The 25,073-nt window shown below is 53.1% G+C and overlaps 8 protein-coding genes and 3 non-coding genes across 11 annotated transcripts; 7 read left to right on the top strand and 4 right to left on the bottom strand.

The window, feature by feature from the left end:
- Nucleotides 1-353: 353 nt before the first annotated feature.
- Nucleotides 354-888, top strand: B0H65DRAFT_507941 (uncharacterized protein; the record flags this gene model as incomplete). Its single annotated transcript, XM_062828184.1, has 2 exons — nt 354-438; nt 521-888. 2 exons carry the CDS (start codon nt 354-356, stop codon nt 886-888), a joined length of 453 nt encoding a protein of 150 aa, XP_062683052.1.
- Nucleotides 889-1,494: 606 nt separating this feature from the next.
- B0H65DRAFT_461917 (phosphatidylinositol-glycan biosynthesis class S protein) lies at nt 1,495-3,521 on the bottom strand. Its single transcript, XM_062826620.1, has 2 exons — nt 3,105-3,521; nt 1,495-3,043 (listed from the first exon to the last, which is right to left on the bottom strand). The coding sequence occupies exons 1-2, from the start codon at nt 3,387-3,389 to the stop codon at nt 1,640-1,642; spliced, it is 1,689 nt and encodes a 562-aa protein (XP_062683051.1). The 5' UTR covers nt 3,390-3,521; the 3' UTR covers nt 1,495-1,639.
- Nucleotides 3,522-4,902: 1,381 nt separating this feature from the next.
- B0H65DRAFT_441538 (uncharacterized protein) lies at nt 4,903-6,960 on the top strand (the record flags this gene model as incomplete). Its single annotated transcript, XM_062825532.1, has 3 exons — nt 4,903-4,914; nt 4,992-5,735; nt 5,788-6,960. 3 exons carry the CDS (start codon nt 4,903-4,905, stop codon nt 6,958-6,960), a joined length of 1,929 nt encoding a protein of 642 aa, XP_062683050.1.
- A 1,741-nt stretch (nt 6,961-8,701) lies between these two features.
- B0H65DRAFT_547774 (mitochondrial peroxiredoxin PRX1) lies at nt 8,702-9,512 on the top strand (the record flags this gene model as incomplete). Its single annotated transcript, XM_062829536.1, has 3 exons — nt 8,702-8,727; nt 8,800-9,123; nt 9,185-9,512. 3 exons carry the CDS (start codon nt 8,702-8,704, stop codon nt 9,510-9,512), a joined length of 678 nt encoding a protein of 225 aa, XP_062683049.1.
- Nucleotides 9,513-12,423: 2,911 nt separating this feature from the next.
- B0H65DRAFT_423413 (uncharacterized protein) lies at nt 12,424-15,711 on the top strand (the record flags this gene model as incomplete). The annotated part of the gene is made up of 2 exons (XM_062824455.1): nt 12,424-13,272; nt 13,336-15,711. The coding sequence occupies 2 exons, from the start codon at nt 12,424-12,426 to the stop codon at nt 15,709-15,711; spliced, it is 3,225 nt and encodes a 1,074-aa protein (XP_062683048.1).
- A 188-nt stretch (nt 15,712-15,899) lies between these two features.
- Nucleotides 15,900-18,096, top strand: B0H65DRAFT_461903 (uncharacterized protein). Its single transcript, XM_062826619.1, has one exon. The coding sequence runs from the start codon at nt 16,346-16,348 to the stop codon at nt 17,744-17,746; it is 1,401 nt and encodes a 466-aa protein (XP_062683047.1). The 5' UTR covers nt 15,900-16,345; the 3' UTR covers nt 17,747-18,096.
- Nucleotides 18,097-18,194: 98 nt separating this feature from the next.
- Nucleotides 18,195-18,300, bottom strand: B0H65DRAFT_t172. The gene has a single exon. It is a non-coding gene; the product is annotated as a tRNA-Leu (tRNA).
- Nucleotides 18,301-19,729: 1,429 nt separating this feature from the next.
- On the top strand, nt 19,730-20,878 carry B0H65DRAFT_423510 (uncharacterized protein; the record flags this gene model as incomplete). Its single annotated transcript, XM_062824462.1, has 2 exons — nt 19,730-20,411; nt 20,484-20,878. The coding sequence occupies 2 exons, from the start codon at nt 19,730-19,732 to the stop codon at nt 20,876-20,878; spliced, it is 1,077 nt and encodes a 358-aa protein (XP_062683046.1).
- Nucleotides 20,879-21,464: 586 nt separating this feature from the next.
- B0H65DRAFT_t171 lies at nt 21,465-21,549 on the bottom strand. The gene has a single exon. It is a non-coding gene; the product is annotated as a tRNA-Arg (tRNA).
- Nucleotides 21,550-22,063: 514 nt separating this feature from the next.
- On the bottom strand, nt 22,064-22,134 carry B0H65DRAFT_t170. The gene has a single exon. It is a non-coding gene; the product is annotated as a tRNA-Gly (tRNA).
- Nucleotides 22,135-23,001: 867 nt separating this feature from the next.
- B0H65DRAFT_160948 (putative apoptosis-inducing factor-like mitochondrion-associated inducer of death 1) lies at nt 23,002-24,919 on the top strand. The gene is made up of 4 exons (XM_062821237.1): nt 23,002-23,552; nt 23,622-23,972; nt 24,041-24,703; nt 24,769-24,919. Exons 1-4 carry the CDS (start codon nt 23,315-23,317, stop codon nt 24,816-24,818), a joined length of 1,302 nt encoding a protein of 433 aa, XP_062683045.1. The 5' UTR covers nt 23,002-23,314; the 3' UTR covers nt 24,819-24,919.
- The last annotated feature ends 154 nt before the right edge of the window (nt 24,920-25,073 follow it).

Below are 25,073 nucleotides of genomic sequence, written 5' to 3'. Positions count from 1 at the left end.
AATTGTTACCGCGCGTCATTTGTGTTCCCTGTTTGAAAAAGACAGTGACAAGCCGACAATGGGAAGCTTGGCTTGAATAGAAACTTGAAGATATAAGCTCACGGCAGTGACGACTCTTCAGAATCCAAATCTTCATCTTCATCAAACTTTACACAACTTCAACCTACCTGCCTTGAACTGTCTTGAGTGACAACAAATCCACCAAGCCAAAGACGATTTTACCTTATCCGCCTCCAAAAGTTTACTGTCAGCAACTCCAGACTATCTTCCAAAACCTCAACCGCTCGATCACCTTAAACCATCATACTGTCATACACCAAACATCACATCATCACATCACCACAACCGCAACAATGGAGTCTCTAAAGCACTACATCCCCTACACCCACATGATCGCAACAGTCTTTGGCCTCATCGAGCTCGGCCTAACATGTTACCGTAAGTCTTTCATTCATCCCTACCTCACCGCCTTCCACCTTTTTAAAGCATCACACCACTAACACTCTCTCTTCCCTCCCAGTCGTATCACCCTGGTGGCGAGCCCCCGGCATCTACGCCTTCATGCTCTTCAGCTCCGTCTGGACCCTGCTGGCGCTCATCTACATCGCCCTCTTCCCGCCTTACTTCCCCAAGATGTTCCAGCGCACCATCGCGCTCGCGCTCGAGTGGATCACCATGATCTTCTGGTTCGCCGGTTCGATCGCTCTGGCCGTCTGGTTCGGATCTCCGAGCTGCGGTGCCGATGTCTTCTGCGGATGCGTCGAGGCCGCCACCGCGTTCGGGTTCTTGCTTTGGGTCACGTTCTTGTTCATCGTCATTGTCGATACCATGGCTACGCTTAAGGGCAGGGCGAGGAGCCAGAGGGCTAAGCCTGTTGTTGGTGTTTAAGTGAGTGGTGGGTTTGATGAATGGTCACGGAATTCGATCTGTGAATGGACTCATGGGGTGGATGGAGAAATGCATGTCAGCTTGTCGGCCGACGGGGCTGTTGCTGGTTGCACTTGCTTGGGAACTGGCTTCCTAAAGCGGCAGGGGAAGATTTTAATGTTAATGGAAAACGGGACACGCAACGGGATGCATGGATTGCATGAGGGCGGATTCAAGAAAGAATTGTATAGCAGTGGAAAGGTTGGATGGGTTGCATCGGGACAGGCGCATCATCGCGAAATATCGCGGAACAGCATAGCATAGAATACCCTTTTTCTTTTACCTAGGCTAGAGCATTTACATTTTGCATCGACAACAATGTCTTTTTCTTCTCGCATCTTGTTCCCGTGTCAATATCGACTGTTAGCCTGCAAAACCAGGTGCAGGAACGAGACCGCCAAAAATACCTAGCGAGGTGAGGATATCACAAAGACCGAGTGGTCATCATGAACCGATGGACCGCCAATAATTACCGTTCTGCATGCCAAAGGATAACGTACGCGGGCTACTGCCGGCCGCTAATTGAGGGGGGCTCAGTGCATCAGGAGAGTCGAATTCAGAACCAGAGCCGCTAGCTGAATGATGATGGTGATGAGGATGAGGATAATAATCTATAAGCTGTTCCTTAATGGGAATGTAAACACTCCCGAGGCCCAGTGGCTACCCTTTGCAATGCTTTTTGTCTTTCTCTGGTACATGAATGGAAAGTATTTCACTCCGTCTTCTTCTCTTTCCCCTTCTCCGCTGCTTCTCTCTTCCTCCTCCTCCAGGCCTTCAACTCGTTCAACATGCCCATGACCAACGGTACAGCCACAGGTCCAAGCAAGGGAAGATACACGGCAACCTTGTGCTCATCCGGGAAATACAACTGACCAACCATGCTCTTCTCGAAGAAGGCGCGCTCGGCCTCGGCCTCGGCAATCCTTGCATGCTCCAGGCCCTCAGCTTCGCCCAGGGTCTCGCAAGCTCGGCGCAGATGAACAATCGTCTTGGATACACCATCTGCGACACTGCTAGGGATTGAAATGGACTTTAGTGCCAAGGCAAGACGAGCCAAGGAACCAAGCGTAGAGGAGGCCCGGAGCAGTAGGTCTGCCGAGCGGATGCGGGACAGCGTAGAGAGGCGAAGCGGGAGGGAACCAGAGTTCGGGGTCCCGGTCAGGGACAAGAGGTGGGATGTAAAGGTCAACAAAGGCTGCTTGAGGGCATCCACAGACACATGGGCAGTGTCATGCGGAAGGGAAAGCAAGTAAACGGTGCCCCATTGTGGGATCAGCCACGACTGGGAGGTAGTCAAGCCGCCCTCAGCTGAATCCTGGGCGTTCTGGGAGGACAGCGCAATGGTCTGATTACCAACGAACACAATAAAGTTCACCGTTGGTGCACCACCGATAGAGGGCGAAAGAGGCCATTCAGCGGCGTTGATGAAGGACGAGAGGTCATCCTTGCCAAGTACCTGGTTCTGTACTCCAGGGGATGCGTATAGCTGCACCTGGGTATCAATGGTAAAGTTATGGATGGGCGAGAGCAGGTCTAGCACGGGTTTCATATAGTCCTGAATCGCGGCTTCAATATCCCAGCTGCTTGGAAGTGGTCCACTGGTGAACAGCGAAAAGGTGAGGTGGTATGTCGGCGCATACTTGAGCGATCGTGTAGTTCGCTTGGCAAGTGACTCGGCCGCTTCGGGGGTCAAGCCCTGCGGCCGGTAGTCGGTCGGTATCGAGTTGCTAGAGAGCAGGTAGGATATAATGGCTTGCTCCTCGGCAAAGGTAGATCGTAGCTGGCCGGCCACATAGGTCGCTAGCGATGACGAAGCTGATGTTGCCGAGGGTGCAGCATTCGGCGGATATGTGATATCAAGGACAGGCTCGTAAGGATCGAGCGTTGCTGTTACGGCCTCGCCGGGGAGCAGACGTATTGTAAGAGCCGTATCGGGTTCGTCATTACGTTTCTGTGCTGCGGCGGGTGAGGAGAGTTGCAGGCGCAAGTGGTGCCCCGAGAAATCGTTAAGGTCATCGAGGGCGTGCTGGGTGAGACGGAGGAGGTTCTGAGCCTCGTGCTCCTGGAGCGAGTTGGCTTGTATCGAGATGCGGAGGGGAAAGACAGGGCGACATGCCTACACAGAAGTAAAGCATGGGTTAGCGATGCCGAGTTTTGAGCTTCAGAATCATGCGTACCTTGCCATCCGCCCAGTCGAGCATGTCCTTCAGGGGAAGGTTAGCTCGGTGGATGGTAGTCGTCTTCCACCATATTGGCAATCCCAGAAGCAGGACGATCAACCAAAACGACACTATAACCCATATGCGTCTGCGAATATCAGAAAGCTTTTCGGGAGGTGGTTCCTTTCGTGTCGATGGCAGCGCTGGAGTGGCCATGGGAGTCGATGTCAACGTCGCCGTCTGGGTCTCGGCGGACAGAGTGTCGCCAGCTGCGCCATAGTCGGTTGGTTGTCGGGCAGACATGGCAGTGTTGGGTCGGACCTATTCGCCAAGGTCCATTTACCGATCTGTTCCGAGATGCTGTATATTACATCGAGGTGTCTTTTTGTCTGACGGCAATCAGGCAGGATGACTTGGAGCGCAATGGCAACCACCGACAAAGCGCCAACCGCGTCGCTCAGTGGATGGCTCGTCCGAAACGGCTAAGCCGTAGATGCACGTGGAGATCCAGTACTGTACGTACCTGCCTCCACTTCCATCTTGAAGGGCTCATCTTGCTTATCGATAAGAAATTGGATCTCAATTGCCCAATCAGAGGGCTGCTTTGGGGATCCCAGAGAATGTACATCGGGCACCTTCTTCAACACAGTTTCTACGTTTTTCGGCCCTTTTTTCTTTCTTGTATTAATTCTCAACCATGAACAAGCACCACATTCGGGTTGTATCGTATGATAGAAGCTCATGACAAACCTCTTTTTCTGGCGAAACTGGACATCTGCTCTTTTTCTGTGCCCCGTCGTCTTACATCGTCTTCACTTGCCGAACGTGGTCTGTCGTGTTGCTGTGGACGGTTTCACTAAGAGAAAAAGAAAAATACCATACCTTAGCCGACCAGGCCACCGACTCGACCTTCGTCGGCTACCAACAGACTTGGGACAGACTGTTGGAATTGCTTCACGCCTCACGGTAAGAAGGGAAGTGCTTGCCCGCCAGAATTCCACCGCGGAATTCCACCCGCGCCGTCCCTTGATGAAACCTCTAGGCTTCAGAAGTGGAATACGCTACTGCAGCCCGCCCGGCTCGCCTACGCGCTGTGCATTTACGCATCGGCATCACCTGGAAATCACGAGATCTCCAAGAGTCTGCCGAGGTCTGCTTAACCGGATTTCCATGTCTGGCCTCCTTCTAGAAGTACCGTATTACAGAGGGGCAGACTGGTTATCCCTGTCGTATCATTCTCAACCCCGTGTATTCCAGCGCCCCATCTCAACGAAAGGATACGCCGAGACGTTGTCGACGGGAGAGACGGATGGTAGTGTGCGTGGGACCTTCGACTTCGTCCTTCCATGGGCGGGTCCGAGTCCCCGGGGCGGTCGGGGCGATACCCTGAATTCCTATTTAGATTTTAGACCAAGGCGAAGATTCAAGATCAGAGGCTAGCAATCCCAGCTCTGACCAAAGACACGGGACCCTGCAGTCGTGGGGTTGCCAAGGGGTAGCCTGTTGGGTTCAAAGCTCCGCCAGTGTTCACCGTTGTCCCTGATCAAGGCCCCCTTCACTGACCACCTCGGCTCATCCTGTCTTGAGCTTAATTCCACCAACCAACCTTTGGTGTTGCACTGTATACCCTAGGTGCAGCCCTTAAAGTACCCATCCGCCGCTTTCTGATCTCCAACTTTTTTATACCTCTCTTCTTGCTTTCCTGCAAGGGGCATCATATATACACCGGGTGCTTATCCTTACCATCCGTGTCTTCCGCCGAGATGGCTTCATGTAAGTTCAAGTCCACACTCGGGTGCATGGGGAACCCTACAGCATGATATACCCCGTAAACGTGCTTCTGAGCCGCAAACTCGCATAGAGTTCGCTGACACCCCCGGTATTTGTTCCGCAGTACCCCTACAGGTTACCGTTCCCGCGGTAGCTGCTGCCGCTGCCTACGTCAATGCTCGATTCCTCGCTTACTACGACCTGGAACTGCTCAGAGCCATCATTCCTACCGTCCTCGGTGGTGCTTGGAAGCGTTACCGGGACCGTGTGAATCTTTTCTACCAACTCGAGAACCTCGCAACCACCAAGTCGTCCGAAAACAGAGTGTTCCTTCGGTTCCAAGACCGCGCTTACACGTATGCGCAGGCTTACGACACAGTCCTGCGGTATGCCAACTGGCTCAAGAATAGGCGTGGCATCAAAAGGGGCGACCTTGTTGGCTTGGACTTTCAAAATACCGATACCTTCATCTTCCTCTTCCTCGCTACATGGGCCATTGGAGCGTCGCCGGCACTACTGAACTACAACCTCACCGGTAACCCGCTTATCCACTGCGTGAACAAGTCAACGGCGCGGTTGGTCCTGGTCGACCCCGTTGTTGCGAGCAATGTCAGTGAGGATGTTAGGTCGGCGCTGGGGGATGTCACCTTTGAAGTGGTGACGCCAGAGTTGGAACAAGAGATGCTGGCAATGGATAACGTCCGCCCTGCGGATGAGCTGAGAAGCGGATTCAAGGACGAAGACATAGCGATGCTCATCTACACCAGCGGTACGACAGGCTTGCCCAAACCTGCCATTATCTCATGGGCCAAGGCCGCTACTGTTGCCAATTTCACCTTCCGATGGCTCGGCACCAATGTGAACGACGTATATTATACGGTAAGTCTCCCTCAAAGAATCGTCAGATCGCTTCAACTCACGCTATTATCAGGCTATGCCTCTTTACCACAGCACAGCCATGCTGTTGGGCTTTGCCCATACTCTGGCAGCAGGAGCTACCTTTGCCATCAGCCGCAAGTTCTCAACTTCCGGATTTTGGAATGACGTCCGGAAACACGATGCCACGATTATCCAGTACGTCGGAGAGACATGCAGGTACCTCCTATCGGCACCTCCCAACCTCGATCCAGTTACTGGTGAAGATCTCGACCGCAAACATAGAGTACGCGCTGCCTTTGGAAACGGACTGCGACCGGATGTATGGAACCGATTCAAGGAGCGCTTCGGCATCGAGACCATCGCCGAATTCTATGGCGCTACCGAGGGCACCTTTGCGACGTGGAACAAGAGCCGGAACGACTTCAGCATGGGTGCAGTGGGACGGAGTGGTAGTCTCTACAACCTTATCCTCGGAAGAAACGTTGCCATTGTCGAGGTGGACCATGAAACCGAGCTTCCCCACCGGGATCCCAAAACCGGGTTTTGTACCCGAGCACCCCGCGGAGAGCCGGGCGAGCTTCTCTTCAGGTTACCGCCTGGCGATATCAACTCTCGCTTCCAGGGCTACTATGGCGACAAGGAATCGACATCGAAGAAGGTGATGAGGGATGTGTTCAGCAAGGGCGACGCCTGGTTCCGTACCGGTGATGTGCTGCGCTGGGATAACGAGAACCGAGTTTACTTTAGCGACCGCATCGGTGACACTTTCCGGTGGAAGAGCGAGAACGTGTCGACCGCTGAGGTTGCCCAGGTGGTTGGCTTGCATCCCGCGGTTCTCGAGTGCAATGTCTACGGCGTCCAGGTGCCTAGTCATGAGGGCCGCGCTGGCTGTGCTGCCGTGGTTCTGAACCCGTCAGGCTTAGTGCAGACAAGCGGCGATGAGGCTAGAGCACCCAGGCCAACCGACGACACCCTCAAGAGTCTAGCCGAGCACGTCCAGAGGGGGCTTCCCAAGTACGCTTTGCCTCTGTTCCTGCGTGTAGTGCCTGAGGGAGGCCTCCAGACGACAGGCACGAACAAGCAGCAAAAGCACAACCTGCGCAGCGAGGGCGTGGATCCGGCGAAGACGGGTGAGGATGAAGTGTTCTGGCTAAGGAACGGTTCGTACGTCAAGTTTGGCGTGGCGGATTGGAAGGAGCTTAATGGAGGTAATGTGAAGCTTTGAGCTGGGCTGGCATTGGTTTTGGCGCGAGCTTGGATAAAATAGGTGCGAAATGGGTTCAAGTTGGACACAGTAATCCGGAGTCCGGACTATGTTACTAATTATCAGGGAAATTCACTCCCTCCCAACCACCTGGTCATGGGTCAGTGGCCCAGAACGCAATGCACCATCGCAGTGAGATATTCAATGGCCTTTCACGATTTTCCCCTTCCCTTTTGGGCGCCCTCCTTCCTCATCGGCAGCCAAGACCATCACTTATACCGAAGCCCCGGTGCCGCTTAGCTCGGATCCGAAGCAATCATTAGCCACAGTCGGGATTGATCACGGAACGCCGGCGGTAGCGCCGGGAAGTGACTGCCGTGATCCGCCGATTATTCACCGTCCGTATATGGGATGTTTTGGTGGGCAATCGCCGGTAGGAAGAGGAAGCTGTAGCGATGATGGATTGATGGAAACCCCGTGGCCGAGATGAATCGGCCTTCAGATCGGACTTGTAGTATGCCAAGACAAGACGATGCAGCTGGAAGCGCCGCATTGCCCAACCATGTCCTCTCCACTTGATGCCGAGCTCGCCGTCGACCCCGACACCCGGAGACTTGGAGACAGGCACACCATTGAGATCGGACACCCTTGTTGTCTCCGGCTGTCGGCCTCCACATATTCGGATGCAAGCTTTCCCGCTGGACGGAGCACGGGGAAGTTATAGGAGCTTCGGGGGGTATTTGTTGGCCAGACTCACCAGGAAGCATGTTTGTCATCATCCTTTCACAACCGGTTCAGTATATATCTTGAGAATTTACCAAAAGCCTCGAAGCAAGTAGCACATGGACAAACGGCAAAGGATTTACAAGTCCGAAAACCGAATTCCCATAAATGCTGCCCCCCCACACGGATTGGGACCGTTGCGCGAACGAGCACCAAATGACATGATTGGCGTTGGCGTCCAATGAGAGATGCAGATGATTGCGCAATGAGCCGCCAAGCCGAAAGAGGGAGCGATTGCCCCTCGTCCCTCAGGTCCATCCCATGGAGGGGCCAAACTCACCCCGCGTTTTGGAGCTCAAAAAGAGCCAAAAAGGTGGTCTTGGCTCGCTCTGGGTTCATCTGTCATGGTGGTGTGCCGATTGTGTGAGACACCAGAGCAAAGACTCCGAAATATTGGATTATGAGTTGGGACGATGCACTGCAACTGGTGGGGATGGTACACAGTCGAGTGCTATGTACGAAGTGGAAGAGACGAGGGGTATCCTGACTGAAGAGCTACCCGGTGGAAACAAACGAACTTGTGAGAACCTCGATGAGTTCCTTCGCTACTTACGTAGGTAAGGAGATGAGAGGGCGAAAGCTACCTGTATGTGCTACCATGAAGCTATACAGAAGACATGTACCTCATTAGCCCTTTACAGTATGTATACATATACTACGGCTGATCAATAGTCCCTAGTGACCGAGACACGTGCGAGACCCTCCATGTTCATCTGGCCAGAAATGGAAGTCTTGCGAAGGCGACATTTAGGAGTGTAATAGAATCCGGAAGCTAAAATATGTAGGTACCTCTGCATGTGTACATGGCGCGAGCTGCTCGTAGGGATTAGTCAAGGACGCTTTTAAATACCTCCGCTGCTGCCCCTCATCACGGTCCTCCCATATTCTGATTTCTTTCAGCTTCTCTCTTCTTTCAACTGTTTCTGCTGTTTCTCTGAGATACCCATTCCTCTCTTCCCACCACACAACATCATTCACAATGGCCTCCCCCGCCCCCAACGCTCCGTAAGTCCTTGAGCTCCCTTCGCCATCGCTGTTTTTTGCGCGGACGAACGACTAACGTGGTTCCTGATGCAGCCTCCGCCTGGGCACCATTGCCCCCAACTTCCAGGCTGACACCACCACGGGTCCCATTGACTTCCACGAGTTCATTGGCGACAACTGGGTCATCCTCTTCTCCCACCCCGAGGACTACACCCCCGTCTGCACCACCGAGCTCGGCGAGATGGCCCGCCTTGAGCCCGAGTTCAAGAAGCGCGGCGTCAAGCTGATCGGTCTCTCGGCCAACACTCTCGGCAGCCACGAGGGCTGGATCAGCGACATCAAGGATGTCACCGGCTCCCAGGTCGAGTTCCCCATCATTGCCGACAAGGAGCGCAAGGTTGCCTACCTCTACGACATGTAAGCACACTTTGTGTTAAAAAAAAGAGAGGAAAAGCGAACACTAACTGTCTTGACTCAGGATCGACTACCAGGACACCACCAACGTCGACGAGAAGGGCATCGCCTTCACCATCCGCTCCGTCTTCGTCATCGACCCCAAGAAGACCATCCGCACCATCCTCGCGTACCCCGCCTCCACCGGCCGCAACTCCGCCGAGATCCTCCGCATCGTCGACTCCCTCCAGACCGGCGACAAGCACAAGGTCACCACCCCCATCAACTGGGTCCCCGGTGATGACGTTATCGTCCACCCCTCCATCAAGGGCGAGGAGGCCACCCGCATGTTCCCCAACCTCAAGGCTGTCAAGCCTTACCTCCGCTTCACTCCCCTTCCCAAGGACGCTTAAGCGTGTGTGGATGTGGTTTTCTAAGTTTCTGGGAGGCTGGTTTGGGCTGGAGTTCTTTTTTTTTTCAAGCGTAGTCACAAAATACAATGAAATGACTTGAACAACAACAACCGCCGCTATACTAGTTCCTGCATAGTGAATTGTCACTGCCAATTGATTCTGAATGGATACGTTCTTTCTACTTGGACTGACATGATCTCGCAGTTGCTAACTTAGTAGCCTTGGTCTGGCACGTTGGCTACCGAGCTAATATCACGGATTGTTAGGTAGCCACTTGGGAGTTCGAGTGATGGCTTTCACACTGGCATGGGCTGGACCTTCGTAAGTCAATATCCCCAAGTGGCGTGCTTTACACCACAGGCAGCTTCACCATCATCGAACTTGTGCAAGAGTCGCAAAAGTTAGCGCAGGACCTGCTTATCTGTATTGCACATACTAGATGAACGTCAAGAAACCTGCAAGCCGTGAACCGAGATATTGGGAACAAGGGTCGCATACGAGTTCAGATTTGGTACAAATTGGTATAACCGACGGTTGATATATACTATTGTATACCTCTTGTGTTATGCCCAAGGGCTACGGTAGATGATTGGAATCTCTGTTTTTGGAACATTCATGTGAAAAAGGGGGCCCAATCACCAATTGTTGCCATGCGGAATGGGAATGATTAGATGGTAAACATATTGACGGGTGATGTTGGAAGGTTTGACATGGTTTCCACTTGCACAGCCGGCGTCTTCTAAAAAGAGTTGGGGTGGTATGCGCTTACCCGGCGCATAGTTAGAGGAATTTAAATGGGCATCACAATCGCACTCTGGGAAGGATACTTAGGTATAGCAAGCGCGCGGGCATAGTTTGTTTCCTTTGGTTGGCTGTTTCGTTTCTTGGTGTTTCGTATCCCAAAAGGGGGAGTGTCACGTTCGGTCCAGCCGGAGCGAAGGTGAACGAGTGAAACTGTGAACCTTGTCGGCCACGAGATAACGGTAGGGATGTGAGGCAAACCGGAAACTGGGTGGGATGGCAGTGGATAGTTAACGGTTCTCTGTTAAAAGGGGGAGAGTATAGGTAGTCCTGGTACTAGTATGCCGATTTACAAAGTCAAGATTGTGATAACTGACGGCAAGAAAGGGAGAGAAGCGGTCGACGTGTTGTTTGCTAGGTACCATTTGCGGTTGCGGACTTGAGAGAAATCCAGAGTGGTGATGAGGAACTTTGGAAACTTCAACCAACAACACTCTCATGTGCTGAGTGTGGATCCTTTTTCCGAGGGAGTCCCTGCGTAATTCTTGGCGTTGCTTCTCGAAGGCGGACGATTCGCTGCCATTTGTCAAAGAAAAGCGCAGCTCCACGCCACCATCTGATCCGTGCGGCTCTCTTTGTCGAATGTTGCAGCATCGAATCCACCGCTTGGTGCCTTGGGATCCTTCATCCCGAGAACCACGCGGAGCGACCGATGCCTGCCCCTGAATGGCTTATCTTTTGACGGCGACCACGAAAAAGGCAGTAAAAAAGACTTGTCAAGATTGACATTCCAAAGAGAAATGGAAAAGATCTGCCCGCTAGTCAGCCGCCGATTTTGTAGGCCTGACGAGTAACCAAAGTGCGCTTTTCTTTGAAGGGGTTTAGTTCGGCGATTCTTGGAGGTGGTCACCCGCAGGGGATCAAAGAGGAAAGGTGTAGCATGTAGCAACCCCATTTCCCAATTTCTTGTCTACTGTCCAACTTGACTTCCTTTTCTTCTTCTTACACACCAAAAACGGCGAGTGATCGCCGCACCCTATATCATCCCCTACGATTATACACGCGAGCGCACATGCACACGCGCGCGCACAAATTTGGTCTATAGAGGTACCTTTGCCTTGAATACGATCCAAGCAACGAACGAACGCCGAGTCCGTGCGGCACCCTGCAACTCTACCTGCACACCGTTCGACTGTCAACGTATCCATCATTCCATCATTCCGTCTTTCATCCCTCTTCGACTCTCGTCCGTCGTCTGTCCCGCCTGTCCATCCCATCTGTTCGTCTACCCGTTCGCCTTCGGCCCATATATACGCTCGACGAAGCCCTGGAACGACGACTTTGTCAAGACACACCAGATCGGAAATTAAAGCATTAACTTCGTCGATTCATCTTCCAAGTTATAGTCTGCTACCTCTGCGACAGTCTGGTCAGGTACGCTACGCATTGCCCATTTCCCATCCCCGCGCTGTCAAATCTGTCATTCCTCGGCCCCTGATCCCTCTCTCGCCGCCCATCATGATGCAATGCTTGCCTATACACGGTGACACCGTCCCATATGCCCCATCTCGTCTTTGTCTTCCAACTCCTACGCTGTGCCATTGCGCAGTCCCCCATTCACGCCGCCCTTCCTGCCATGGGTTGAGGTGCCTGATCCCCACAACATGTTTGGGTTTCTGCTTCAGATGGGCCGGCAAAGCTTCCCTTCTTCGCTATTCCCGTCGCCTTCCTTTTCGTACTGGTAGGGAACATCGCTGCTTGGTTGATGCCAAAGGCCGCGGACTGGCCGGAGAGTCTTGCGAACTTACTCGGGGCAGCCCGGTGTGTCTAGCCCCTGGGCTCCATCCAAGGTGTGAATGCTCCCAGGATAGCCATCGCTCACCTTGATCCATTGTCCCCGGCATCGACTCCTGTCTGTGCCTCAACGGCGGACCCAACGCATCCTGGGTTTTCCCCTCCTATTCTGTTCTACAGCGGGACCCGCGTTTGTCATTTGCCCAATCCAGTCATCTTTCCTTTTGTTGTGCCGTCGCCCTACTTCACTGTTCTTGAACATGACCTCTTCCTTCCCTCGACTTCTTGTGACTATTCCCATGTCTTTTCACCTGTTTCACTCTCGAGAGCCTTTTTGCACAGATAGTTTTGCGCTGCAGGCGCAGCAACTGTCGACATGGCGGGCTTTGGACTGACATCGCCGACTTCAGGCCAGCAGCCGCCGAGTGCTATCGACCTCAGTCGCTTCTCCGATTCCGAATCCGAGGAACAGACCTCTCGTTCCCCTGCGAGGACACCGTCCGAATTCTTGTCTTCAGCTTTCCGCGGCATCAAGAAGATCACTCCCGGTCGAGACGAGTTTGCGAGGCTCACGCGCCAACCTTCACAGCGCGGTCTCCGACGGCCTTCTGAGCCCTACATTCCCGCCGCAGAGCGACCTTCCATATCCTCTCCCATCCCTATACAATCTCCAAACCCATTGAAGGCGCAACATGCACGGAGCCTGAGTCTTCAAGACAGTCTTGCAAAACCTTTACCGGAACCTCCCCCACCAACGCTCTCCCCAACGAGCCCATCAACGCCTACGCCATTCACTCAGCAGCCGCTGGAAACGATTGAGGACACAGAAGAAAGCTGGATGGACACTAGTCGAACGAGCACCATGGATTCGGCATCGTCGATGGAGATGGGAGGTGGCGGCATGTATATGAGATCACAGGATACCGCACGCCAGGATGTCAGCATGAGCAGCAGTCAGAGCAGCTTCGCAAGTGTGCACAGATCAGAAGCAGGAGATGGACGCCATGAGAACTTGACGCCGAGGAGTAATGGGCCAATGTCCGCTGGCCCCTCCCCCAACGGTGGCCAGGGGAGATCACAGGCAGCCGGTGGCGGTGGGCCGCAACCAATGCCCTCGCCATCACAGCATTTGTCGGGTTTGATGTGCAATGTGCACCGGACAACAGGCAGAGAGCCACCGCCTCTTGTTGGTGCTACAACCACAGTCTTGGGAGACAAACTATTCGTATTTGGTGGAAGGATACTGTCGAGGAGCAAGCCGGCGCCGCTAACGGATCATCTGTACGAGCTGGACCTCATCCGGCGACACTGGTCCAAAATCGAGACAACCGGAGATGTTCCCCCACCTCGGTATTTCCACTCCATGTGCGCTCTCGGCGACACGAAACTTGTTTGTTATGGTGGTATGTCCCCGATAGCGAACCAAAACACAATAACGCAAGATCAACAGCCCGAGGTCAAGGTCATGTCGGACATATACATTTACGACGCGCCGTCAAGGAAGTGGACCTTTGTTCAGACACAAGATGCTCCTCAGGGACGATATGCCCACTGCGCCTGCATTCTCCCGTCGTCGGCCGCTTTCGCGTCCCACAGGGCCCCGTTCTCAGCGCTTCAGCATAATCCTTCATCGGGGAACCCCAATGAGGGCCGCATTGGAATCAATATTGATGGGACTGACGGCGCAGAAATGGTGGTTATAGGAGGCCAAGATGCCGCGAATCACTACATCGAGCAGATTAGTGTCTTCAACCTGCGAAGCCTCAAGTGGGTTTCAACCGAACAGCTGGGCAAGAGCTGCGGTGCGTATAGAAGTGTGGTTGCTCCCCTGCCACCATCCCTCGCGGCAAAGATCGGCAAGCCACACCCGGTTAGCGGGCGGCAGGACCCAGGAGCTACTACTCAGGAGGCCAAGGATGCTGGATCGAGCATGCTGATTTACAGCAACTACAACTTCCTTGACGTCAAACTGGAGTTGCAAGTGAGATCGAGTGATGGAACCCTTGTTGAAACGACGATGAAGGAGCAATACAGTCCGCCGGGATTGCGATTTCCCAATGGAGGAATCATCGATCACTACTTCGTAGTCAGCGGTACCTACCTCACTTCGTCGAAGCAGGAGTATGCACTCTGGGCGTTGGATCTACGGAACCTAAGCTGGAGTAGGATCGATGCCGGAGGCGCTGTTTTCAGTCAGGGAAGTTGGAACCGAGGAGTGTTGTGGAACAGGAGGAACACGTTCGTCGTCTTGGGACACCGAAAGAGAAGCCTTGTGGATGACTATAACCATCGGCGCATCAACTTCAGCAATGTCTGCATGGTAGAGCTGGAGGCCTTTGGTTTTTACGATAACCCACGGAAAACGGCGCCCATGAGCGGCTTCGTCAGCGCCAGTAGTCCTTATACCGGTCCTGGTTTGAGTCTAGCCCGTAAGGCGGGCTTTACTGCCGGCGGTAGACAACACAGTCGCGCTGCTGAAGAGCTCGGAGAGAAGGCGCTTACGATGCGGGAGTTGGCGGACATGGATATTTTGTGCATAGGGGGCGAACGGATCCCTGTCAACTCTAGGATTGTTGCCAGGCGATGGGGGCCGTACTTTGTCCAGCTCCTCCGGGAAGGGACAGCCTGCCAGGACGGTAGCGACGTCATGACACTCAGATCCAACTCCATTTCGGCGTCTTCTGGCATGGGCCGCAGCTCCAACATGACACCCACGCCCGGAAACAGGAGTACCATGGAGAGTCAGATGTCGATATACTCGGGCAGTAGCTCAACTGGCAAGCCGCCCAGCACCGCCGCTACATCGGTTGCGGGAAGCATCATGTCACCAACGGGTGTAGACGCTGCCGCGCTCAACTCTGCACCAACACCGCGTACTCTGGCGCCTAACAACCGGCCACGATGCCTCTATCTACCGCACACCTTCCTCACCATCCAAGCACTTCTCCACTTTCTCTATACCTCCAGCCTTCCCCAGCCTACCTCGCCGTTGTGCACTCCACAAATTCTCTGCAGCCTCCTTCAAATAGCGCGGCCGTACCGGGTAGACGGTCTCCTTGAGGCGGTGGTGGAGCGCCTGCATAACCTACTCGACAGCCGAAACGCAGCCGCAGTTTTCAATGCTACTGCCATGGCCGCCGGAGGCGGACGTGGCATTGACGGTACCCTCAACCCCAACTTCTTCCCGCCTGCCGACCTGGATGGTCTGGTTAGTCCGACGGGATCGATGCCGCCTTCCGCAAACGGCAGTGAGTATGGTGGCGGCGGCGGTAGCCTCGCTTCAAGGACGGCGGCGTTGCATATCAATACGACCGGGCTTCAGCAGGGCAGGAGACCGTCTAGCGCGGAGTTGAGCGCTACGAACAGCGTGAGTGGAAGTGAGTGGTCAGATATGGGGGAGCATGAAAGGGAACGAGGAGGCGAGATCTGGTCTGGAGAACTGAGCAGTGTGATTGGCCTGCAGAAGAGAGGCTTGAGGGGGCTGATGGAGGGCCGGAGGATGAGAGAGAGGACGGGAACGAACGTTGGGATGGGACCGGGAGGACCAGGGCCGAGTGGACATGGAGGTCCCGGAGGACCGAGCCTTTATGGATCAACGCCCACGGCGACATCTTCTATGCAACAGATGCAACAGCGTGTCGGAATGGGGATGGGTGGTCCTTGATCTGGTTTGGGTAATGAGTACGTGAGCGGAGCGTATAGTATGGCATGTCGTTGATTTACCTGGGATTTAGCGGGCATTTAGGAGGCGGTGGCCATGTGTGGGAGTCGGAGACTGATAGGCGTATGTGAATGTCATATACCGGTGGAATGCTAGTAGATACTGTATAATGGATAAACGATGCAAGTGGGCAGAAACGGAGTCGAACATGGCTACAATCACATCGCCATGGGCACTGGGCAGTTGGATGAACAACAGATGCAGGGTTAGGGTTGAACGTAGACAATGGATCATGCGCCGATCTGTTCGTAAATGACGGCACCTCGGCACCTGGACACCACACCGAGTTGCATCTGAACTCATCCCATCAACAGCCCGCATCGTGCAGACTGTCAACCATCTCGCATGCTTCTTATTCAAGGAGATAGCACAGCATCCCATCTGTAACGACAACGTTTAAGCCCATTCTCAAGGCCGTTTTCGCCTTCGTCTTGTGTCCCGGAGGCTATCGTTCCCACCACCGGAACAAAGGAGGGGCAGGCAGATACGACCATAGCTCACCACCACTTACCACCATTACTGCCACCAGGACTCGACTGTTACCATTCTATTTTCCAACATCCTAACCATCCTCACCATGACCACCAACAAAAGAGACCACCTCCCCTCCCTCCTCCTCCTCCCCTTCCCTCCCCACCCCTCCAACCGCACCCTCCTCAACGCCGCCTACCGCCCCTCTCTCACCGCCGTCCTCTCCAAGCTCAAACACTCCAACCCGCACGGCGCATCCAAGCTCATCGTCGCCGTCGCCGTCCCCATTCTGCAGGGTCCGCCCTACCAGCTGCGCTCCAAGACCTTACTCTGGTCGCAGGCGCAATCGCTCGTTGCGGGCCTGTACGCCATCATCTCGGTCATTTGCGCCCGCTTGGGGATCAGCACGGAGATTGACGGCGGCGGGAAAGGGTTGTCGGTGGATGCTACGGTGGTGTTGGTTGATCATGATCGGGGGCGCAAGCCACTGAGCGCTGAAGACAAGGCGCTGCGGAGGGATTCGAGGAGTGGTAGTTTGATTGAGACGAATAATACCGTGGTGGTGGACTTGGCGACTTTTGCGGAGGCGTATCATCCGTGGAATTACATCTTTCATGTGCGCACGGAGCAGGGGATCAGGTTGAATGATGTGTATCTGCAGATGGCGGAGGGGAAGATGATTGGGGCGAATGCGATTAGGCAGGAGCAGCTGGTTGGTGTGGAGGGGGGGTTGACGTTGAATCAGGGGCTTGTTGGAGAAGACATGGCGGGAGAGAAGGGGGAAGGAAGACGGGTATCGGGCGTGCCGGTGGTTTGTCTAGGCGGTACCTTTGACTATCTCCATCCGGGCCACAAGCTGCTCTTGACCGCGGGCGCTTTGCTCTTGGGAGTGCCGAGCAAGGACGAGCTGTCGCTGCCGGCTACTTCCCCCAGGCGACGCGAGCCGTGCAAGTACATCATTGGCATCACGGGCGATGAGCTGCTCAAGAACAAGAAGTTCGCGGAGTACGTGCAGTCGTGGGAGACGAGGGCGCGGAACGTCATTTACTTCTTGTCCAGGCTTCTACAGCTCTCGGATAAAGGGTGGAGGGAGGCCACGGGCCCGGCAGCTGGTGAGAATAACATCAACACGGCCGTCGCGGCGGGGGTGCATATCGACGAGAAAGACGGGGACTTCCGTGCGGCTTTTAGGGATGGCACGATCATCGTGCAATGTGTGCGGATACAAGATGCCTTTGGGCCAACGATCACGGAGGAAGATATCGATGTGCTGGTCGTGTCAGGGGAGACGCGGTCGGGTGGAAAGGCTGTCAATGACAAGCGGGCGGAACAGGGGTGGAAGACGCTGGAGGTTTTTGAGGTTGATGTGTTGAATGCGGATGAGATCCCAGAGGATGTGGGAGAAGATGTCAAGGCTACGGAGGATTTTACGTCCAAGATTAGTAGTACGGTTATCAGGCAGCAGAAGGCGGCTCAGGCTACGGGGAAGAGCGAAGCTAAGATTTGACTTGGCAAACACACATATAATATACACATACAATATACACACACAAAGAGACGTGAGAGAGGGGACCTGGGCGAGTTGGTAGCCGCGGGACATGAACCGAGTGGCCGGGCAGTCGATCAGGTCTTGGGCCAGACAGGCCTTTATATTCGTAGACGATATGGTATGAACCCAATGGATGTACCGATCACGATCATAAGGACAGGTGCTTTGAAGGGGCATAGAGAGTAGCGTGTCCTTTGATAGGTAGTTAAAGTTTCATGTGGGCCGAAAGTGAGTATAATGAAGGTTAGAAGTTTAAAAAGCTGACGCTCAATACACGCATCAAGGTTACCAAAATCCAAGAATCAAACAACCCTTTTAAATGATGTTCAAGATTCCCATGACAAAACAAAAAAAGAGAAAAAATAAGATAAAGTTTCAAAGCTATGAAAGCCAAAAAAAGATGTGTTGACAAGAGTGGGATTCGAACCCACGCCCTTTCGGACCACGGAACTCGTAGAGGAGATTAAGGGTTAACCTTAACGTGGCGCCTTAGACCGCTCGGCCATCTTGCCTGATAGTTGAAAATCTGTCGCGACCATTAACCTATACTGCTATGTTTTTTCGGTTTGAAGCCAACCCCTTTTCACCCTCATCTCTCTGTCACTCTGAAGTTTTGACAGTCCTGGGGAGTTTTTGGTGCTTGGAAAGAGTTTTTATAACTAGTATTCGTATCGTTGTTTCGTGTGTAGCTTCATTAAGGGCAATTCCATAGTCGTGGTGGCTGCTTTACACCGGCGCTGCCTTTCAGAGTTGATGCGTTTCTACCTCAGGTCCGTGATCACGAGCACCACAGGGATTGAGTTCATCTTGTGAAATAAAAATAAGCATCCATACTCTCAGTATGGCCTGGCTAAGCCAAGTCTATCAGTTCTTCTCAATATGGTAGTTCCATGCAATGTGGCTAGCTTCTATTTTGTCATTCAACAAACTAATGCTGGGACTGATGATATCGACGGCCCAACGTCGCATGGCATGGCACTTCTCGACACAACCTATGTCCGATGAAGATAAGCAATCTACTCCTCTCTATCGTGTTATTACGTTCTAGAATCTCATCCGAAGTTTGGTGTGGTCACTTGCAGGCCGACTGTTTCGGAAGTTGGGATGACTTCCGTTGGGACACACCCCTTCATGGCAAAAACGGTTCAACTACCATTCACTCCTACTTAGATTCTGGAACTTCTCTCAGTTTCGCTCCAAAACAATAAGACTAATCTTATTCACGCTGAGTATCTATCAAACTAGTCGCACATGTAGGCACACGGTTATTCGTGGGTCAAAGCCGGGAGGAAAACCCGTGTTTCCCGGGTAAAAACCTCCGGCGACTTTGATCGCTGCGCGGCCACTTCGACCGCGCGCTTAATACATGCCATCGATCACAGCTGCCCTCGCCGGCAAACTATCTCAAAAAAAAAAAAAGCCCCCAGTATATACTCCTATAATATTACCCGCCGCTCCTCCGATGTAGTGTCCAAACAAAAACCTCTCTCCGCGTCTTATACGTTTCAATATTTCCTTCATCCCATCTCGAAGAGCAAACAATATTCAGGGTGGGTCTTTCCCACAGGTATAAGAAGGGGGCCTCCCCCCTTCCCAAACTTCCTCCTCTTTCCTTTTTTTTCTCGTCTGTCGCATCCCCCTCACCCTGCCGTCACCTCGTCTCGCTCCAAAACAAAACTTCGTTATTCAACCGGTCGCGTTCTATTCTTCCTTTACTCCGTCTACCCTTTCGAGAGTTCACCAAGTTCACTCGCGCCGTCACTCGCGCAAGTCGCGCAACTCCAAACCTGTTTCCAACAACCCATCTCTCGCCCAGTTCTCACTCTGCCCCTGGCTTTCGGCACTTTTGCGCGAGTCGTGACTGGTGACCTCACCAGCCTCTCAGCCAACGATCGTGACCTCTTTCTCGATCAAGCGATGGAGAATAGGCCGATCTCAACGATGCCTTGCCAGTGCAAGGCGTGCCTCGACCAGCTCGCAAGCCCCCAATGGCTCTGGTTCCACGAGCAACAACACCACGCCAATCACAAGATCCTCGCCTGCCCGCACTGCGACACCATCTTGCCAACAAAGGCCAAGTACTTCCCTGCCGACAACAGAAAGCTCCTGGGACAACTTCTCAGATGCCCCTCATGTAACCGTCAAGATCACTTGCACCTCTTTCTTCGTCGCCAGACCGCCTTTGCCTGCGGTTTTTGCTCCGCTTCTTTCCATTCTTCTTCTTCATCATCTTCTCCTCATTCTTCTTCCGCCGCTAAGACGACCCCCAGCTCCAGCTCCATCTCCAGCCCCTCCGACTCTCACAAGCGAGCCAAGCGGCGCTTCTTCACCCACCTCGCCACCGAACTTGCTCGGAACGATGAGCTCATCGAACAAGGCCAGCCGCCGCGGGAATGGAGTCGCACCAATGTGATCTATGGCTTGCTCCAGCGTCCAGGAATCGTCAAGCACTGGAGGGCTTTGGTCGTAGGCAGCAAGGACAAGGAGGAGGGCAAAGACGGTGGTGGTGGTGCTGCTGATATGTGCATGATTCCGCCTGGGTTGGATGCCTTTTTCAGCTGGGACAACGTCGACGCGTTGGTACACACTGACATGGACACGGACACGGCGCGGGTATCAGGAAGTGCTACAAAGGCTCGTGCTGCAAAGAATCGTACTACAAAGGGTCTTTTATTTGGAATTTGGAACTTGCAAGGCCAATTGGAGTATTTCGATCCGGTGAAAGATGGCGATGCAAAGGCTGCAAAGTTGGCGGAGTTGGCCTTTGAGCAGGCCGATAAGGTGTTTGGATATAGGGCTGGAAGGGTTGAGACAAAGATCCGGAGGAATGATCCTGGCTCTGTCGGAAACCAGAGCGACGAGAAAGGAGGAGGAGAGAAGAAGGTCGATATGGACAAACCGCTGCCAGAGTTGCCTACCGGAGCGACATCATCTTCATCATCGACCGTGCAGCCAACTGGGCTGAGGAGCACAGATTGTCGGCGGAATCGGGATAGAAGACGGCGAGAAGACGAAGACAACAAGACGAGAAGGAGGGTAAGGAACGTTGTGAAGCAGATTGAGATGGCCTTGTCAGCTGCCTACCGCTGAAGGGAAAAGGGTTTGCAAAGGGTCGGATACCCATCAAGAAGCCAGACATGTGCATTACTGTCAGGATAGTCGTCGTCTGAGTCCCCACTTTGAGGCGTGTTCAGAATTGTAAAAGGGGTCCTGTATAGTTTGGGAAGGGTATGGTGATGATTGGAAGGAGTCTCGCGTTGTTTGCAAGACATCCTTCCATGTCTAGAAGGTGTTCAACGGAAATATGGAGGTGTTCAAGCGTAGGCTCTTGAATGCTCGAAGAATTGAAGATCTGAAATTGAAGTTATGGACCTGGTAGTTTCTGGGTGTGTCAATGACAACTTCCAAGTGGTGCGATGCGCTGGTGTTTGAGGATGGCAGAATGTCGAGATAGGAACGTCTTGTTCAGATTTTAATATCTTGAAAGCAGCAAACACACATATCTTGCGAACAAAGCCAAACCTTGTATATACCTGATGCTGTTCTGATGGTACTAATAGGCTCATTCAAGACAGATTTCCCACAAGTGATGAAGAACAAAAAGGTGAGAGAACAGGGAAATGGAAAATATCGACAAAAAAGACTCATGCGTCAAAAGATGCAGGAGCAAAAAGGACGATCCGGATGGGACTCGAACCCACAACCTCAGTCTTATCCTCCCGAATTAGGAGGACCACACGATACCATTTCGCCACCGGACCGTTGCTTGTTGAAAAACGTTCTTGGGATTACTTCTTATGAAGGCAGAACTGACATCGGCTTACAACTGAGGCCAAACGCCAAAGGTTCGCCTGCACAACTGCACAACGCTGCACCGACAACGCTCTTCTCGTGCTCAGAATTTGACAGTGACAAAACACATAAAGGGTAATAAAAAACATAATTGATTCCAATAAGAAATAGGAGCGAGCAACAACGCAAAAAGCAAGGCTGTTTGGCTCCAAGCAAAGTATTTTTCAGACCCCTTGACCGCTCACGAAGTACCCGCTTTTTTTCATCCAAGTCGGATTTATCCCCACACTATTTGGCCAATTGTATCTGAGAACAACATGCAGGTCGACGCCGTAACGTAGCACGCAGACCTCACGAAACTACTTTATTGGCCAGTATGACGTGGGGATAAATCCGACTTGGATGAAAAAAAGCGGTAGGAGGGAGTAACAAAAAGGTGCAAAAAGGAATGCGAAAAATATTATGTTGTTCTTGCGAAAACAATGCGCCAGCCGCGAATCGAACGCGGGGCCCATCGATGGCAACGATGGATTTTACCACTAAACCACTGGCGCTTTGTGAGGATGTTGAAATTGTGTTGCGGAAATTCGACTTATGATGGAGACTTTGATGCGGAAAAAAACGAAAAAGTTTCGTTTGCAGAAGTTTGAACGTTGCGATGCTGGGATGGGGCCTGTCGGTGCCGTTACGGCGGGCGGGTTGGCTATCCTCGGTAAAACTTGGGACGGAATTCTTGATGATCAGATGATCAGATAAGCATTATCAGATGGAGGCGCATGTATCGGTTGCATTCATCCCAACACCCAAGACTTTTTCTGCATGCAGCCAGAAAGCAGCGCACCCAAAGTGGGAATGGAGGCCAGCATTCCGTTGGCCAGAAACCGGTCCAAGGCTTCCAAAGTGGGATCCATTGTCCGCTGAATGGTGGGGAAGAGAGACCTGCGTTGGGCCGCCGGGGTGGACCAGATGGTGAACAAAAGTTTACGAAAATGCCTCTATCCGATACCGGGTGTGAGGGGTTCCCAGCAGTCGTCACTTTTATACCGTCTCTGCCCTTTGCCATTGAAGTGGTACCCAATGACTGACTGGCATGCATATCTCTACCGTCCTTTTTCTCCTGTCGAACAGCATGATGGACTCAATTTCAAAGTTTGAAGCTCGAAGGGGGGATCTGATAAGCACTCAGGAGAGAGGCGATGCAAATGCCCATGAAGCAGGCTAGCTGCTAGCTCGTCCCGTCGGGTCGTGGGTGGGGGCGCTACACAGTAGATGGCGACCCTTCAATTGTTGCATATCTTCACGTTCACTCTTTTCCCGGCATCCCGTTTCTTCCTTCCTGTTGAGTGCGTGGGTGGTGACATCAAGCAAGAGATCCACCCACCCTCTTTACCCTGGCCCCAGGATCCATGAAGGTGCTCAAAATGACCAAAGTGACAGAAGGCGCGAGCCCGACATATCCATCCGACCTCCTTCCGGCCGCCAGATTCATCCCGTCATAGTTGCCCCGTCTCCCACATCCATCGTCTCACTTTCTTTCCAGAGTTCCAGTCTGTGTAGCCATCCTCTTCCTCCGCTTCGATCGATGCATCCAACACATCCAAGGAACGCACCCAACCCACGCAGCCCACGCCGTCTGACATCGAAGTCCCTTGAATCCGTCGCCAGAATAGGCAGTTACGAGGTCCTACACATAGCCTACACACACACACACACAACACACACCTCAGATTTACAATGGGCTCCATTGCCATTGACGACGCCACCATGTCGAGGCCTCCCTTCAAGGTTCTCGTTGTTGGTGGTTCTTACGGCGGTCTCTCCGCTGCCCTCAACTTGCAAGACATCTGCAGCGGCCGCGCTGCCCGTTGCGGTCCTGATGCCAAGAAGGCTACCCTTGACGGCACTTCTGCTGCCCATGATGGTCCTCACTTTGCCGTTGACATTACTGTTGTGGACGAGAGAGATGGCTTCTGTAAGACGCGCCCACTTGCGCCCGCCCTCAGCAAGGTTCGCAACCACTAACACATGTTCTTTCCACAAGACCATCTCATTGGCACTCCATTGGCCTTTGCCGATGAGTCCTACGCCGAAAAGTGCTGGGTCAAGTACGAGGACGTTCCCGCCCTGCAACAATCTCCCAACAACATCCGCATTCTCCGGGGCTCTGTCCAGTCTATCGATCAGGAGCGCAAGGTCGCCAAGGTTCTCGGCAGTGAGAGCGGTCCCGAGCCCACAGAACTCGAGTATGATTACCTCATTGCCGCCGCCGGTTTGAGGAGAGTCTTCCCTGTCGTGCCCCAGTCCCTGCTGAGGAAGCAGTATCTCTTTGAGGCTGGTGACCACATCCAAGCCGCGACTGCCAACAGACATGGTGTCGCTGTTGTAGGTGGAGGTGAGTTTGGCCCGCAAAACATCACCCTTTCTCCAGTGCGACTCTTACTGATTGATAAATAACAACAGGTGCTGTTGGTATCGAGATGGCTGCCGAGCTCAAGCTCGTTTGTCCCGATCTGAAGGTCACTCTTATCCATTCCCGTGACAAGCTTCTCTCGGCCGAGCCTCTTCCTGATGAGGTCAAGGACCGCAGCTTGGAACTCGTCCATGAGGCAGGTGTTGAGGTGCTCATGTCCCACCGTGTCGACAAGACCGAGGAATTCATCGATAACGGTCACAAGGCCTACAAGGTCTACTTCACCAACGGCCACACCCTTGTGGCCGACTCCGTCATCGTGGCCATTTCCAGGAGTGTGCCATCGACCACCTTCCTCCCCAGGGATGTCCTCAACGAGGAAGGTTATGTCAAGATCCAGCCCAGCCTCCACTTCCCCTCCGAAACACCCAACTCGGACGATCATCTCGCCATCGGTGACCTTGTCAAGTGGTCCGGTATCAAGCGGTGCGGTGGTGCCATGCACATGGGCTACCTGGCCGCCAACAACATTCACATGCGCATGAAGCAGGCTGTTTCCGGCACCGAGCCTACATACCTTGAGCTTGACGAGATTCCTCCCATGATTGGCCTCGCAGTTGGCAAGAAGGCTGTTGCCTACTGGCCCACAAACGGCGTGTCCTCCGGCGAGGATGTCAACAAGCTCTTCTTCGGTGATGACTTGGGTTTTGATAGTGAGTTTCCCCTCTTTCGGCACCCTTACGTTGCAAAGTGATTTACTAACCAGACATTTCAACAGTTTGCTGGAACCATTTGCGGTTGGGCGGTTACGATGTTGGTAAGGCTTAGGAGCATCTGAAAGGCACTGGCGTTAAAACGGTTTGGATATTACGGGATTGGGACGGCATTTTGGAATTAATGGGTAATTTGGGAACATACTGGGATTCGGGGATATACACCTATAGCTGGGTTGGTTACGAACTGGATGTCTTCATGAAGCTACAGTTTCTTGGTCATAATGAAGTAAGACACTTTGAGTGCAATCATGAATAGAATTTCTTGGGTTGATTCACACTTTGTTTTCCAATGGCCAAAACTTGATGC

The sequence above is a fragment of the Neurospora tetraspora genome (assembly GCF_033439725.1).
Source record: "Neurospora tetraspora strain CBS 560.94 chromosome Unknown B0H65scaffold_3, whole genome shotgun sequence".
NCBI lineage: Eukaryota > Fungi > Ascomycota > Sordariomycetes > Sordariales > Sordariaceae > Neurospora > Neurospora tetraspora.
Note: the sequence above shows the minus strand (reverse complement) of the source record. Positions and strands in the feature narration are given on the sequence as shown.